Source organism: Budorcas taxicolor, chromosome 23 (genome assembly GCF_023091745.1).
Source record: "Budorcas taxicolor isolate Tak-1 chromosome 23, Takin1.1, whole genome shotgun sequence".
In the NCBI taxonomy this organism is placed as follows: domain Eukaryota; kingdom Metazoa; phylum Chordata; class Mammalia; order Artiodactyla; family Bovidae; genus Budorcas; species Budorcas taxicolor.
Window position 1 is genome coordinate 23,121,413 of NC_068932.1, and position 16,825 is coordinate 23,138,237.

At 43.9% G+C, this 16,825-nt stretch overlaps 1 protein-coding gene across 1 annotated transcript in view; it reads left to right on the top strand.

Annotated features, from left to right (window-relative positions):
- Positions 1-5,974: 5,974 nt before the first annotated feature.
- Positions 5,975-16,825, top strand: part of CNNM2 (cyclin and CBS domain divalent metal cation transport mediator 2) — a 167,157-nt gene continuing 156,306 nt past the window's right edge. The window contains exon 1 of the mRNA XM_052660895.1: positions 5,975-7,592. Coding sequence (XP_052516855.1) covers positions 5,975-7,592 — 1,618 coding nt within the window. The remainder of the gene's footprint in view (positions 7,593-16,825) is intronic.

The following is a 16,825-nucleotide window of genomic DNA, read 5'->3' on the forward strand; positions in this document are numbered from 1 at the left end:
TTTTCTCCTGCTGAGTGAGCCTTGCTTGTCTTGGACTGTCGACCATCCCAGTCCCCTTCACCAATAGGCATTGGAGTGCTAGCCCGTCCTTTCATGACGCCAAGCCCTACCCCAGTGACAGGCTCTAGGTGAGGGGAAAATCAATTGGGAACAGAAGCATTCTGCTTCTTGCCTCATATAACAGGAGAGAATGCGTCCTATTCACTGTCCAGAAGCCAGAGAGAGTAAGTGGAATGGCAAATGGATGATGTTCTGGGTGCTCTGTAAGCCAGACTTGAGTCTGCTCACTTTGCCTAAAGCCACTAACCTCATTCATGGAAGGAAAGGGATGCAGGAGACAGAAGACAGGTGTTCTGTTCTGGTTCTGCTGCTGAATTTGTCACTTTCCCCTTGGAAAATCATTTGTCCACTTTGGGATTCACTTTGAAATGGGATTCAGCTGTAAAATGAGGTTTTGAACTCTGCGTAAGTTCCCTTCCATCTCAGAAACAGATTTAACGGGTTTAGATTCTGGGGAAGCCACAGAATTTTAAACAATTGAACTAGTTGCCCACATTTATAAGTCAAGGTTTTCCATAAAATATGAATTTCTGGCTTCTCTTGAAAAATTGGCAACCTGACCCTGCATTTCTGCACAGCTGCCATGGCCCCAGTGAATACTGGTTTCCCTGTTACACAGGGCATGTCCCCTTAGGCATCGTCCCTACCCAGTCAACTTTGCTGACCCCTGTAGGCAAAGGGCCCCATTTTAGGACTGGAATTTAGCACAGTTTCATCATAATTAAAAGTGAGGGTATGTCCCCCATTATAATTCAAATGATGGCTGGCCTCTGGCTTTATATATGACCCTGACATATATTTAATTCATTACAAGCAGAAGCTAAGAAGGGCACTTGGAGCTGGGCAGGGGTGCTCACAGAGGGGAACCGAAGAGTGCTGGAGCTGCTTATGGTAATTTGACATATAACTCGGAGCCTGATTGTGTCAGGTGAGGCGACCTGGATGGTTTATTCTCTGTTCTAAGTTAACAGGCTTCCATCACATCAGTGTCTCTCTGAATATGAGATGAGCATCCCCAGGAAAGCAAAGCCTCAAAATGTCAAGTTGCTCAGGAGGAAAGGTTTTGCACAGGGAGCACAGAAGGATTTGTGTGGCTTCTAGGCTTAATAGTTAATCTTTTATTAATTGTCTTTCTTTTCTTTTTCTTATTAACCTCATTATTCCTTTCAGTCGGATCTAACTAGGGAAATGTTGTAAAGGAGGTGTTTGTATTTCTGCTTTTCAATAATGTAACAGGACCCTGCCCAGGCAGCCCTTCACAAATGGTGATTTCTCCTGGGGAGGAGGAAAATTCACTGCTTTGTGTGCATATAAAGAATGCCAAATATCCCAAGTTGTTTCTCTTCTGAAAAGAGCTCCCTTACACCTCCCTCATAATGCTGATTTTTCTAATTTTACATAGGAGAAAACAGGCTGCAGGTATTTAATGATTTTCTCAGTGGGAGTGCAGTCTAAGAAATGTTAGAATCAAGGCTACACCTGGCTCTTCTGACTCTGGCACCACTGCCTCAGAAGGTCTGTCCTTGCTCTCCTAAAGGTGATCCCAAAATTTTAAAATATAGAATTAAGACGGGAAATGATTAGTACAAAAGCAAGCATCACTATAGTAGTGCAGACGGTAAGCATTCTGCCTGCCTAAATGCTAAAGAATCTGGCTGCAATGCAGGAGAACTGGGTTCAGTCCCTGGGTTGGGAAGATTCCCCTGGAGAAGGAAATGGCAACCCACTCTGGTATTCTTGCCTAGACGATTCCATGGACAGACCGTGAGGTTGCAAAGAGTTGGAGACGACTGAGCGACTAACACACATACAAGGATCACTATGTAGGGTAAAGAACATGTGTGATCCGAAAGGGATAGATAGTTTTCTCAGTGAGGGGGTGGTTCCTGTTACCATTATAAAAGATTACAAAGTCAACATAATCTTTGGCTGGGACTGTCCCAGTTAGCCTCAAACTAGGTTAGTTATTAATAGTACCTTTATTTTTTTACTCCAAAACAGGTTCTGTTTTAAACAATAAATTATGTGGTCAGCTACTATATATTTATGCACCTTTATGATGTTTATTATGAGGCTTTACAGTAAGCAGTCTTGAGCCTTTTGTAGCTCTTTGTGGAGATGAAACATGTTCAGAATTCAGGGTTTTGTTTTATTTTTTTCTGCCAGATTTTAAAAAAAGAGATCCTGAGAAGTAGGTGCTGCCCTGCCTTCGATTCATCCCGATGGACAGACTGGGAAGCTCCTGAAGGTCAAGTCTGTATTAACAGGCCCCTGTTAACTAAAGAGAGGGTAGGCCAGCTAAAAAGACTCCAAACTTGAAGCAGGATCCCACTTGCTATGGAAAAATTACTTGGCTAGGGTGTCTAGATTGCTCTGTGTCTTGGGTGTACATGGAGAATGTATTTTTGCTTATTTGCTTTTTGGCCACACAGCACCTCCTGTAGGATCCTAGTTCCCTGACCAAGGATCGAACCTGGGCCCTCAGCCGTAAAAGCACAGGAAAATCCTAACCACTGGACCGCCAGGGAATTCCTTCACGGAGAATATGATCCCCACCCCCCACATTCACATCTAGGATGAACATTAAATTCACACAGGGAATTGTTGAACTTGTGTGTAAATTTGAGTTTGCTTTGTTCTGTATTGTAAATTGTCTTACTGGGTGCTTTCTGACATTTTGCTGTGAACTTCTAACTTGCTTCTAAATTGCTGAATGCCACTTTCCTGACTATTCTAGTTTTCTCTGAAATGCACAGGAGATGTCTGTAGGTTTGGCAAGCCTCTCCTCACCCTCTTCTCTGCACTCTTATTCCAAAGGTATGCGTTCAGCATTTAAGAGCCTTTAATCATCTTCCCTCTTAGCTCCCTTAAGCAGACTTGTGCTCACACTTTTAATGAAGGTAAAACAGTTGTGGTTTTAATCAGCTCATTTAGAAGACCATATCTATCCTTAACCTTTGTCATATATTCCCCCAAAGCTCAACATTTCTTCCAAACCTTGATAATGTTATTTTTGTAAACACATGCCAAGTCTGTGAATCAGGGCTTTTTTAAAAACCTAAGCTTGTTTTTCAGATGTACCAGTATGAGAATTGTGGGTGCAGGAAGCAGCATCAGAAACTGAAGGGTTAGGACTTCCCTGGTGGTCCAGTGATTAAAACTGTGCTACCACCACAGGAGGCCTGGGTTCGATTCCTGGTCAGGGAACTAAGATCTCACATGCCACACAGTCAACCCCCCAAAACAACAACAAAAAAGCACCAAAATGAACCAAAAATACCTGATGAGCAAGGAAACTTTATCAGTTCAGTGTCAGTTCAGTCGCTCAGTTGTGTCCAACTCTTTGCGACCCCATGAACCGCAGCACGCCAGGCCTCCTTGTCCATCACCAACTCCCAGAGTTCACCCAAACTCATGTCCATTGAGTTGGTGATGCCATCCAGCCATCTCATCCTCTGTAGTCCCCTTCTTCTCCTGCCCCCAATCCTTCCCAGCATCAGAGTCTTTTCCAATGAGTCAACTCTTCGCATGAGGTGGCCAAAGTACTGGAGTTTCAGCTTTAGTATCATTCCTTCCAAAGAACACCCAGCGCTGATCTCCTTCAGAATGGACTGGTTGGATCTCCTTGCAGTCCAAGGGACTCTCAAGAGTCTTCTCCAACACCACAGTTCAAAACCATCAATTCTTCGGCGCTCAGCTTTCTTCACAGTCCAACTCTCACATCCATACATGACTACTGGAAACACCATAGCCTTGACGAGACAGACCTTTGTTGGCAAAGTAATGTCTCTGCTTTTTACTATGCTGTCTAGGTTGGTCATAACTTTCCTTCCAAGGAGTAAGTCTTTTAATTTCATGGCTGCAATCACCTTCATAGCAGCTCTGAATGCAGACCTTCAGTCCTCTTCCATATAAGAGAGAAGTCAATTATATTAAAAAAAAAAGAGAGTGAAGAACTGGAAACTAGAGTTGGGGACATTATTTGGAACACTTAGAATAAAAATTCTTTCATTTTTAAAAACACAAGTACTGTTTTGAGCATCTACTATTCTTCTAGGTCCTGATGACACAGCAGTGAATAAAACAGACAAAATTGTTGCCCTTAGGAAGCTTAAGTTCTAGGAGGAGACAGATCTAAACCAAATTAAGGAAAATACAGTAAGGATGGAGTATAGGGAGTGTTTGGTCACTGGTTTATAAAGATGGACTTGAAACAGTCTTGAAGGAGGTAGACTAGGGTTCTGTGCTGACATCTGGGGGAGAGAGTCCCAGGCACAGGCAACAGCAGCAGGTGTACAGGCTCCCCGAGGGAGCATCCCTAGAGAGAATGAATAACCAGGAGAATCTGGCTGGAGCACAGAAGCACGCAGGGAGCGGGGGGAGGGGGGCAGTAGGTCTTTTAGATCCTTGTCAATACTGTAGCTGCCAGTGGCTTTTACTGTGATGAGTGGAAAGCCAGAGTAGGGTTTCAAACAAAGAAGGGACAGTGGCTTATTTAACAAAACTACTCTGGCTGGTGGGTTGAGAAGGGAAGGGGACAGGTGTAGAAGAGGATAGAACAGTGAGGAGGCCCTTGCAGTTATATCTATTAGAAATTAATAAAAATTTTACAGAAAGGAAAATGTGCTTACAGCATAGAAAAAATGGAAATAATTTTTTGGATGTTTAAGTTCCAAGAAAAAAAAACAGTTTGGCTACTCTGTTTCCTCCAGATACAGAGGGGCTTGGGAGTCCTTGGTCTTCAGATTTTTTTTCTCCTGACCCACCAATGAACCTAGCAGGGTTTGGTCAGTGTGTTTAAGAATGAGCCTTTATGGGTCTGCTTAGGATGTCCGACCCGTCCCATTTCCCAGATTTGCCCAAGTGCCTACTAGGAATAGATTGCTGAGTCCTACCCATCCAGTAAGTATGGAATGGGGCCAGGGAATATATATTTTCAGTAAGAAATTGAAGGGATTCTTATAACTTGGAAGATGGGGCACTGCCCCACCTCCTGAACACCTTTTTGGGTTTGCAGCGTACCTGGAAAGCATTGCAGGGAGCCCGTGCTACCGGCAGGTGGCGCTACCTGACCGTGAGCTGCAGAGGGCATCTGTCCCTTACGGATAAGCTAGCAGCTCCAGCGGAGCGCGTAGATGTGGTGTTAGGGCCCACCAGCCACCGCTCATCCCGAGCGGAGAGGAGTGCTGGAGTAAAGAAGCGGGGCGCAGCAGGTAGCTCGGCTTCATTTTAGGCTAATGTGCACCTTGAGTCAGGAAGGTGCAGCCCTCTCTGCACGGGCACTGAGCACGCGGGAGCCGGCAGCGTGGCCCGGCGAGAGCCGGCAGCCTCGGGCCACAGAACATCAGTCCAGCGGGCCGCCCTAGGGACAGGAGTACTACCGAGGCCCCTCCGGGCCGTCAGACTCGCAGAAGGCCCCTATGCATTGGCAGCCGGGACGGGGGGCTCCGCCCCTTTTCGTACGGCTCTCCTCTGTGACTGGCTCTTGGGCCCGGGCTGGCCACACCTCCTCCCCTCGCACATACACAAGAGTCACGCGCCTTTCAGTTGGAAACTTAGAGTGCAGAGGAGGACGCTGTCTCTCGTCTCCCCACCCACTTATCTTGCCATTGGCTCGCGGCGCCGCTCACGGCCACGCCCCCATTCCAGCCCCAAGGCTGGGAAGGCGGGCACCTGCTGGTGATTGGCTGGTCGGCCTGCCTCTCGCAGGAGCCGCTGGCACTCCCCCCACCCTCTCCCCCCTCCCGCTAGCCTCGAGGTCTCGGTGCTGGCCCAGGCCGAGTCAGTGTCAGTCAGGGAGGCGGATTGCTGAGCAGTGGGTTCGAACACTGCATTGCAATCTCGCCCCAGGGCCGGTGCCTGCGCTCGCGCCGCCGGCTGAGAAGGATGAAGCCGCAGCTGGAGCAGCCACCCTATGATTGGCTGTGGCGCTTGTGAACCCGAAGTAAAGATGGCGGGCGGGCAGGCAGCCGCCGCACTGCCCTCTTGGAAGATGGCGGCGCGCCGCAGCCTCAGCGCCCGCGGCCGGGGGCTCCTGCAGGCGGCGGGGCGGCTGCTGCCGTTGCTACTGCTGAGCTGCTGCTGCGGCGCGGGCGGCTGCACGGCGGTGGGCGAGAACGAAGAGACGGTGATCATCGGGTTGCGGCTGGAGGACACAAACGACGTGTCGTTCATGGAAGGGGGGGCGCTGCGGGTGAGCGAGCGGACCCGGGTCAAGCTGCGGGTGTACGGGCAGAACATCAACAACGAGACATGGTCCCGCATTGCATTCACAGAGCACGAGCGGCGGCGCCACAGCCCCGGCGAGCGCGGGCTGGGGGGCCCCGCGCCGCCGGAGCCGGACAGCGGCCCCCAGCGCTGCGGCATCCGCACATCAGATATCATCATCTTGCCCCATATCATTCTCAACCGCCGTACATCGGGCATCATTGAGATAGAGATCAAACCGCTGCGCAAGATGGAGAAGAGCAAGTCCTATTACCTGTGCACGTCGCTCTCCACGCCAGCCCTAGGCGCCGGCGGCTCGGGGTCCGCGGGCAGCGCCGTCGGGGGCAAGGGCGGCTCCGGGGTGGCCGGGCTCCCGCCGCCCCCGTGGGCCGAGACCACCTGGATTTATCACGATGGCGAGGATACCAAGATGATCGTGGGGGAGGAAAAGAAGTTCCTGCTGCCCTTCTGGCTGCAGGTGATCTTCATTTCGCTGCTCCTGTGCCTGTCGGGCATGTTCAGCGGCCTCAACCTTGGACTCATGGCCCTAGACCCGATGGAGCTGCGCATTGTGCAGAACTGCGGCACCGAGAAGGAGAAGAATTACGCCAAGCGCATCGAGCCCGTGCGCAGGCAGGGCAACTACCTGCTGTGCTCGCTGCTGCTGGGCAACGTGCTGGTCAACACCACGCTCACCATCCTGCTCGACGACATCGCTGGCTCAGGCCTGGTGGCGGTGGTGGTCTCCACCATCGGCATCGTCATCTTCGGGGAGATCGTGCCCCAGGCCATCTGCTCCCGGCACGGCCTGGCTGTGGGAGCCAACACCATCTTTCTCACCAAGTTTTTCATGATGATGACCTTTCCCGCTTCTTACCCGGTCAGCAAGCTGCTGGACTGCGTTCTGGGCCAGGAGATAGGCACCGTCTATAACCGGGAAAAGCTGCTGGAGATGCTCCGGGTCACAGACCCCTACAATGACCTCGTAAAGGAGGAGCTGAATATCATCCAAGGGGCGCTGGAGCTCCGCACCAAGACGGTGGAGGACGTGATGACTCCCCTCCGGGACTGTTTCATGATCACCGGCGAAGCCATTCTGGACTTCAACACCATGTCGGAGATCATGGAGAGCGGCTACACTCGCATTCCAGTATTTGAGGGGGAACGCTCCAACATCGTGGACCTCCTCTTCGTCAAAGACTTGGCCTTCGTGGATCCAGATGACTGTACTCCCCTGAAAACCATCACGAAATTTTATAACCACCCCTTGCACTTTGTTTTCAATGACACCAAGTTGGACGCTATGCTGGAAGAATTTAAGAAAGGTGGGAAAATTTTGGTATCCTTTCATTGGCTTGCTCTTTCTCACTCCATCCTCCTCCCTACTTGAGTCCTCTACCCTCAGACCAACCCCCCAAGGCGAGTTGACCGGAATTTCTCCTCTCTTTTAATTGTAAAGTTGAAAGGGTGGCATGGATTTGAGGGTGGATTGAACTAGTAAGGACTTCTAGGTTCTTTAAAACCACAAGACTGCGCTGGCTTGCTTCCTTCCTTATCAAAGCAGGCTTGCTATTTTCTGGTACTTCCTATTTTCATGGTACTCTTACCCCCTGCACTCTGGCCTTGAGAAATCTGCTGCATTCATTGCGGGATTCTGAGTGGGTAGATGAAAAAAGGGACCCGCTGATGCCATGCTGTGCCATTTGGTTGCTATGTACTAAACTCAGGCATTTGGAGAACGTTTAAATGGCTTTTCTAAACCCAGAGCAATCAGTTGATATTTCCGAGATTGGAAGTGCATTTTCAGTTGCTTCAGTTCCTGGTTGTCTGGTGACCTGTGGGAGAGATTAGGGCCTGCTTTTGAGAATAGGGTATGGGATAAGCCAGGTATCACTAAAGAAAATCACTCATTTAGTTGACTTGCCTTCGCTGGAAAAGAGATGTTTTGTTGTTGTTGTTGTTGTTGTTTTTTAAACTAAAGCTATTTGTTAATATATAACTTGGAAAGACTAGAGATAAGTTAACCTTTTATGAGGCTCTATATTGCTTAGCTTTCTTCACTGTTTGTTTACATTTACCTAACAACAAATAAAATTTCCCAAACCAAGTGTGGTTTTGGCAGAAAGTTTGGATCTTTAACAATGGGATTAATTCCTCTATATGGTTTGTCAATTTCTTGAGACTTTCTGGTTTAAAAGTGTTCTTTTTAACCTTGATCACCTGGTATGTTAAATGGAAGTATGTCTGCGAGTCATTGTTCACTGTTCCAGGGAGCTTTACCAGGAAAGAGAAGTACAGAGGGTGGTGTGCTCACCTTTCTTGCATAGTGGTGTTTTCTGTTTGTTTTACCGTGTAACGAACCGGCAACTCATACTGTTATCACTGAAATTCTGACTTTAAAAATGTTTCCAGTAAGTAGCTAGCTTTGTTAGTTGAAAGCCAAGTTTTTGATACTGAGTTTTTAAATTGTTATGATGTGGGTGCATGTTCATGTATTAGAATGTGTATGTAACCTTTTAATGAACCAGTAGTCCTCAAAACTAACTTTTCCTTCTTCCAGTAGAATTTTGATCACTGAGAGTGGTCTCTCCACTGAAGAAAGCCAGGTGTAAGTGGTGACAGCTCAATGGATGTGATGATATGAACATAGATTATGCAGTTGTCCTAAATCCATTTTCCTCCCTGAACGCTGTCCTCTCTGGAACAGGATCACACTGCAGTAATTTTCAGATAGAGCAGAATGTGCTTCAGAGATGGGGTAATTTGCATTTAAAAGCAGAAGGAGATTCTTCTGGATTCTTAAACAGTAAAAAGAAAATGTCCATTATCTCTAAGTGACAGAGCTTCTTTGGAGATGGCATTATTCTTTCACTACTAAACTGTTAATTAGAGCATCTAACCAGTCTCTTTTTTCATTTTGCAGTAGAATGTGGAATACAGAAAAATGTCTTGAAATGCTTGAAAATGGCTTTGAAATACTTTATTTTCCTTATGTTGCTAAATTTCCCAATATTGATAGAGATAATATATTCTGTTTTTTTTTATTAGTCAGAATTTTTGCATATCTGCTGATGGATTGGTAGCACTGGTGTGTACTCCCTGCTGAAATCTTCTCTTCACTTTCTTATCTTTTATTTTTGTTCTTTGAGAATTTAGTTCTGCCCCTTGCCATTCATTAATCCTGCCCCTCTCTCAAAATCTCAAGATTTGCATTATTTTGAAATTTGGTTTTGATTGTCCTTGAGCAGTTTTCCTCTGAATGATTTATTTTTACTAGGAACTTTTCCCTTTCCCCAAATTACCTCTCACAGTACTTTCTTTGAAATATATCCTTTAAATTGATTGAATTGATAATATTTTCCTGTGAATTAAAAAAAAAAGATAATGCACAAGATTTTGTTTTTATCTGTAACCAGAATAATGTATTCAGTTAAGAAGACAGTATAAATTTAAGGTGCATTCATGCTAGTAGCTTATTTGGAAGAGTGGGCAATGACAGTTGATTGCAAATGGAAAATTTAAGCCATGATCTTAAAAGGCTAGAGTGGGTACTTGTTGATTAAACTGTTGAAATAATTGATTTTTCGCCTTCCTTTCCTTGATTTTTTTTTTTTTGAATGAATGTGGCCGTTTTAACCATACTAATAGCTGTATTATTTCTTTTTTTGGCTCAGAGGTTAAAGCGTCTGCCTCCAATGCGGGAGACCCGGGTTTGATCCCTAGGTCGGGAAGATCCCCCCTGGAGAAGGAAATGGCAATCCACTCCAGTATTCTTGCCTGAAGAATCCCATGGACGGAGAAGCCTAGCAGGTTACAGTCCACAGGGTCGCAACGGGTCGCAACGAGTCAGACACGACTGAGCGACTTCACCTCACCTCACCTCACCTCTGTGTTAGTTAAAATATTTCACCTGATTTTTCTTTCCTTCTTCATTTTCTGATTCAGTTATGAAATAATGTGAACAGTCAACCTGCCACTGTTTTTCTCCATTGAATAATGCTTTATGGGATGGTTTGAAGACTTTTACTTCTTCTCTTTTCTTCTTTCTCCTAACAACACCAAATATAACTCCCCTACACAGGTTAGACCCTTAATCCATATCTGATTGAAAATTATCCTTCCTAATTAAAAATGTCTGCGTTGAAGCCTTTGCTAGATATTGGTCTGCATCATCAGCCTCAGTTATTCATTACTAAGGAAGGGCAGAGTTTCTGTAATGTGGAAAGAAATGAAAAGCTGCCTTTATGGAGTGGCTTCCCAGGTGGCTCAGTGGTAAAGAATCCACCTGCCAGTGCAAGAGATGTGGATTCAGTTCCGGGTGTCGGGAAGAGCCCATGGAGAAGGAAATGGCAGCCCATTCCAGTATCCTTTTTGGGGAAATCCCATAGAGAAGCCTGGTGGGCTATAGTCCATGGGGTCGCAAAAGAGTCAGACATGACTAAGCGACTAAAACAACCACCACCTTTCTGTGTTATGTAGTATATGTAAATAATCTTTCTAATGATTAGAAATTTTTGCCTGGCTTTGGTGCCAGTGGTAAAGAACACGCCTGCCAATGCAGGAGACATGAGACACGTTTTCGATCCGTGGGTGGAGAAGATTCCCTGGAGGAGGGCATGGCAACCCACTCCAGTATTCTTGCCTGGAGAATCCTATGGACAGAGGAGCCTGGCAGGCTACACTCCATAGGGTTGCAAAGAGTCGGACAGGACTGAAGCAGCTTAGCATGCATGCAGGCCTGGCTACCAGGAAACTCATAGCTTTCCTTGAGGTTAGAAGACAGTAATTATGCTAATTTTGCAGTTAGCTCATTATTATTATTTAAGGTGCTTATCTCTGCAAGGTGCAGGGCTTAGTGCTTTACATGAATCACCTTGTTTAAATCTTCTGATAACTGATTGAGGTGGCATCTCCATTTTACAGATGAGGAAATTGAGGCATAGGTGAAATGATGTGTTCAAGATCATTGAGTAATTTGTTGTTTTGGGGTTGGTGTCACAACCAGACCCATACTCTTAACCATTCTATTATGCTGATCCCTTGATCTCGATTTTACATTTTGATTTTAATTGAGCGTGAGGTTTGATCAAAACATTGCCTCAGGGCTTGTTGAAAGCAACAGACACAGAAATGTATTTAAACATTAAACACCACCTTAAACCAGCGCTTTTGTGATGTCATACCTAACAGCTGGTGTCCCCACTTTTGCCGTTAAAGTAAGTCAATTTCTGATGTGTATGATCCTAAATCCAAACAGTTCTGTTTCCAGTATCGTAGGTCAAGATTCACTTTGATACTGTTTTGGGCTAGCACTGTGTTGTAGTCAGCTGCCGGTGTAGTTAGTGGCTTACTCTAACCACTGACTAGTAGCTGACGTATGCGGTCCTGTTTCCCTCTTAGTCTCACATCTGTTTGTGTTGCAGGGCTAACTCAAACCCAGTTTTGTGTTTTAATCTTGATTTTATTTACACTTTTTGTAGCCACTTTTGTGATAATTGGTTGCCATCGAGCCTCCTGTACAGCCCTGCCCACCACCCCCCCCACCCCGTGTGCCACACCATCAGCCTTTCTCTTTGTAAGCTTTATAGTTACTTATAAATCTAAAAAAGAGAATAAAAGTAAATCCCACTAGTAGATTACGAAAATTTTAGAAAAATCATCTAAAGCAAAGTATAGAGGAAGGAAAAGTTAAAGGTTGCTACCTTTGTGAGCAGAAAGTGCCCTGGAGGCTCTTGCTATACCTGGCAAAACCTAACTAAAGTCTGTGGGCTCTGAGCCACCTAGTTTGTTTTGCTTGCTTTTGTTTCTTTCAGCTTTGTAACAGTTGTATTCCAGTATTGCGGAGCACGCTGATTTATAGCTGCTGCAGACTTTGCCAGACTATTTCTGTATTTTTTTTTAAAACTCGAAACAGGTAAACTCATCAGATAATGTTCTTTAAGGGAAGAATACAGTGTGTAATTTTCACTTAAACATTAGGAGTATGAGTTCTCCCTTCCTGTAACACAAGTCTTTCCGTATTAATGTGCTGAGAGCTTAATATTGAAAATTTTTTCCTCACCAAATACAGTGTTCCATTTGCCTAGAATCTAGGAGGATGTTTTTATTGATATTTAAAGGTGTGAATGGTGTCGGGGTGAAGGGGTGGGGGTGGATGTATTTGTTTTTTTGATCTTGTAGGTTTATTAATTCTTTGCAAATTAATGTGAAAACGTGATACTAGTATAATTTTGCACAGTTTTAGAACATAATTTTGAAACATCCAGACAGTATAGAATCTGAGCTGGAAGACAGGCAACAGCTCATGATCATGTGGTCCAGTTTGTGAAGCTTACCAAATGGTGAGACTGACTTGGATCACTTACTAAGAATTACTTCCTAAGCCTCACTAAGAGACCCCCTGAACTAGAGTCTCTAGGGAAGGGGCTTTGGACTCTACACTGTTAACAGTTACTGTGAGGTAGTTCTTGTGATGAGGTGAGTTTAGGAAACTTTGGTCTAGTCAACCTCTTAACCATTGGTCTAGTCAGCCTCTCTAGAGTAGGAGAGAATGAGGAGAGAAAGCTAAGTGATTTGTGTAGGGCTACCCACCTAACTAGTAGCATCAATAGCCTTAGAACCTGGCTCTAGCATGGAGGTCTTTCCATTCCAACAAGCAGGCCTTCTGGTTCCAAGTTCAGGGTACCTTTAAACAAATATTCAGCTTTGCCATTGGTTTTTATTTGCCTTCTGATTTTGATATCAATATTTTTGATATCTGGCATTCAAGTCATCTTTGACAGGCATTTTGTTAAATAGAAAATGAGTCTGGATGTGTGACCTCATTGTCTTTTAGGTTTTTTTTTTGAGTTTTTCTCCTCTGCTAAGATTAGACTATGAGCGTGTTTTATGAAATGGGTGTTGATATCTAGATTGAAGCCTTAGGTAGTCAAGTGTAAACTATTTCTTTTTCTTTTGAGTTAACTAACTTGTTTTAGATATCCCTGAGTGATTTTGTTGTTGTTATTGTTTCTTCTGTGAGAGTAGTGAAGATTGGATTTGGGACTATGGGATGAAACTTCTTTGATTCTTTTAATTTTTGTTCAAGGTGCCCGTCTGTGACATTTCTATTGAAATAGCCATTAAAGCATTTGAAGCATGTGTCCCATTCATGCATTTGTGCGTTCCCCTTGTCAGGTTTTTTATCATGTAAACAAAATTCTTACAGAGGATCCAGTCTGAATTTTGAAGGTTATTTGTGTTAGTATCACTGAAGCCTTTTAGGTCAAGACATGCCATAGATGAATAGCAGGTCTGACTTAGTATTACCTGGATGAAATAGGAAAGGATCTTGTTCTGCTTTTTCTCTTGGTTTTTATCATTCCAAACCAGTACCATACTATGAGGTAGTGGTTAATTTTAATTATTAGCAGCGTTAAACACAAGTTAAAATCTTATCAACCAGGAAAATGTACAAAATAGACTGAGCCAACATAATATTTTACGATTTTATTTGCTCTTGAACTGCTTCAACTTTTAAGAGCAAACCTCTGGACTTGAATTAGATGTTTACAGTACTTGAGTTACGTATAAATTAGTATATTTCTTCCTAAGGAGCCCTTTCCTCTAAATACACTTTTTATTGGTAGTAAGCGTCAATTCCAGTAAGATTTGCTTGGCACGTAAAGGACATTTATTAAGCTAAATACATAGAAATGGATGACTGGGATTGAATACAATTTCAGTATTGTCTTTTCATCTTCTTTTTCTCAGAACACAAACAAGAAATCCCAAATCCTACCAGCACTGCAAAGGAGAGATAATAGGAAGCATTCTTTCAACATCACATCACTGGCACCTCTAGGATGTCTGCATAGAGGGATGTTCAGGGAGGCAGGCTGTGGAAGGGGCAGAAAGGGGACTAAGAACAAGCGCTGATGCTGGAAGCTGAAGATGATGTGTTTATTAGACTGGCTGAGGGCTTGATGGACATAATGGGGGTGCTGACTCTTCCCCACTTTGACATCAGTGCGACCATTGATCATAAATATTGATATGATGAGATCCTCATTTCTTCATACTTAACCCTCTCTTGCTGTCAGACGTAGATGGGAATGTTTCTTTCGTTGAATTCACATCCTGTGGGGAGGCTACTATCTGCTAGCGTAAAGGTTAAAAAATATGTGCTCTTCCCGAATCTACTTTGGACAAGTAACTTCGCCTCTTTAAGCTTCAGTTTTTTTCATAGTAAAATGGGATATTTTCTAACTCGTACTATACTTAGTAAGGATTAGTGTGATAGTGAATGTGAAAATGCTTCTATACCAGTACCAGTCACTTCGCTGTTTGTTGTTCAGTTGCTAGGTTGTGTCGGACACTTGATGATCCTGTGGACTCCAGCACTCAGGCCCCCCTGCCCTTCACTGTGTCCAGGAGTTTGCTCAGATTCATGTCCTTTGAGTCGGTGATGCTATCTAACCATCCATCCTCTGCTGCCTCCTTCTCCTTTTGCCTTCAATCTTTTCCAGCATCACTGTCTTTTCCAGTGAGTTGGCTCTTTGCATCAGAGTACTGGAGCTTCAGCTTCTAGCATCAGTCCTTCCAATGAATATTCAGGGTTGATTTCCTTTAGGATTGACTGGTTTGATCTCCTTGCAATCCAAGGGACTCTCAAGAGTCTTCTCCAACACCACAGTTCTAAAGCATCAGTTCGTCAGTGCTCAGCCTTCTTTCTGGTCCAACTCTCACATCTGTACATGACTACTGGAAAAACCATAGCTTTGACTATACCAACCTTTGTAGGCAAAGTGATGTCTCTGCTTTTTAATATACTGTTTAGGTTTGTCATAGCTTTCCTTCCAAGGAGCAAGTGTCTTTTAATTTCATGGCTGTAGTCACCATCTGCAGTGATTTTGGAGCCCAGGAAAATCAAATCTGTCACTGCTTCTACTTTTTCCCCTTATATTTGCCATGAAGTGATGGGACTGAATGCCATGATCTTAGTTTTTTGAATGTTGGGTTTTTAAGCCATCTTTTCCACTCTCCTCTTTCACCTTCATCAAAAGGCTCTTTATTTCCTCTTCACTTTTTGTTGTTAGAGCAGTATTATTTGCATACCTGAGGTTGTTGATATTTCTCCTGGCAGTCTTGATTCCAGCTTGTGATTTATCCAGCCCCAGGATTTTGAATGATGTACTCTGTACATATGTTAAATAAGCAGGGTAACAATATACAGCCTTGTTGTACTCCTTTCCCAGTTGTGAACTCCTTTCCTAGTTGTTCCATGTCTGGTTCTAATTGTTGCTTCTTGACCTGTATACAGGTTTCTCAGGAGACAGGTAAAGTGGTCTGGTATTCCTATCTCTTTAAGAATTTTCCACAGAGCTCAGTTAACCATTATTTTTATGTAATGATTCTGTAGACTCTTTGGTGGTGGTCTTGGTCTTTCTCTAGACTAATGATTGCAAGTCAAGAGAGACACCTTGGGTCATGTGTGCACCTAGTTGTTAATGGAAGTTGAAAATTTTTTTTTTGGTGGGCCCATGTGGCTTGCAGGATCTTAGCTTCCTGACCAGAGATTGAACTGGGGCCCCTACAGGGAAGTGCTGAGTCTGGAATTCCTCTGGACGTCGAAACTTTGAAAAGTGGCTAATTGAAGTAGGTGTTTCTTGTGTGTGTGATTGAAGTCTAGGCTTTTCTAGCCGATGCTGTTACTTATGAGGTGGCCACATGTGTATATGTTTTAAGGAAAACAATGCAATTGATTACATGTTCTATCCTCCTTAGAGTAAGAATGCTGAATTAAAAAAAAAAGCTTCATTCTCTTTAACTGTAAGTGACTGAAAAAGACAACAAAGTTTAAAAGAAATAGAACAAATTCTCATGGATTTTGGAAAGCCTTGAATAATCAAAGTTAGAAGATTAAAGGAAGATCTCAAATTACTCGGATAAAATTTTTTAGCATGGCTATTTTTTATGCTTTTGACATAATCAGTGTCTAATATAGCAAGTTTTTGTTGCTAATAGCAATGTAACTTTGTAATACTTTTGGACGGCAACCAGGAATCATAAAAATATCCTTCAAAGGGTTTAGTAATTTTTTTCCCCTGGAAATCTTAAATCAGTGATACAATTCCAGAGGAGAAAAGAGATATGTTGGCTTTTCATGTTGCTTGTATATTGCAAAAATACCTATAAATAGTGAAAAATTAGAAATGACTTAAATACGTCTAACACTTTAAGACAGGACATGGAAGTAAAGGAGTTAAGAAAATGATAGGTGTCAATTAATCACAACCTTTTAACGATCATATGGTCCTTAAAGGCCATGTAGCAATATGGAAAATTTATACTGACTATTTTGTATAGTTCATCAGGCACTCTATCTATCAGATCTAGTCCCTTAAATCTATTTCTCACTTCCACTGTATAATCATAAGGGATTTGATTTAGGTCATAACCTGAATGGTCTAGTGGTTTTCCCTACTTTCTTCAATTTCAGTCTGAATTTGGCAATAAGGAGTTCATGATCTGAGCCACAGTCAGCTCCTGGTCTTGTTTTTGTTGATTGTATAGAGCT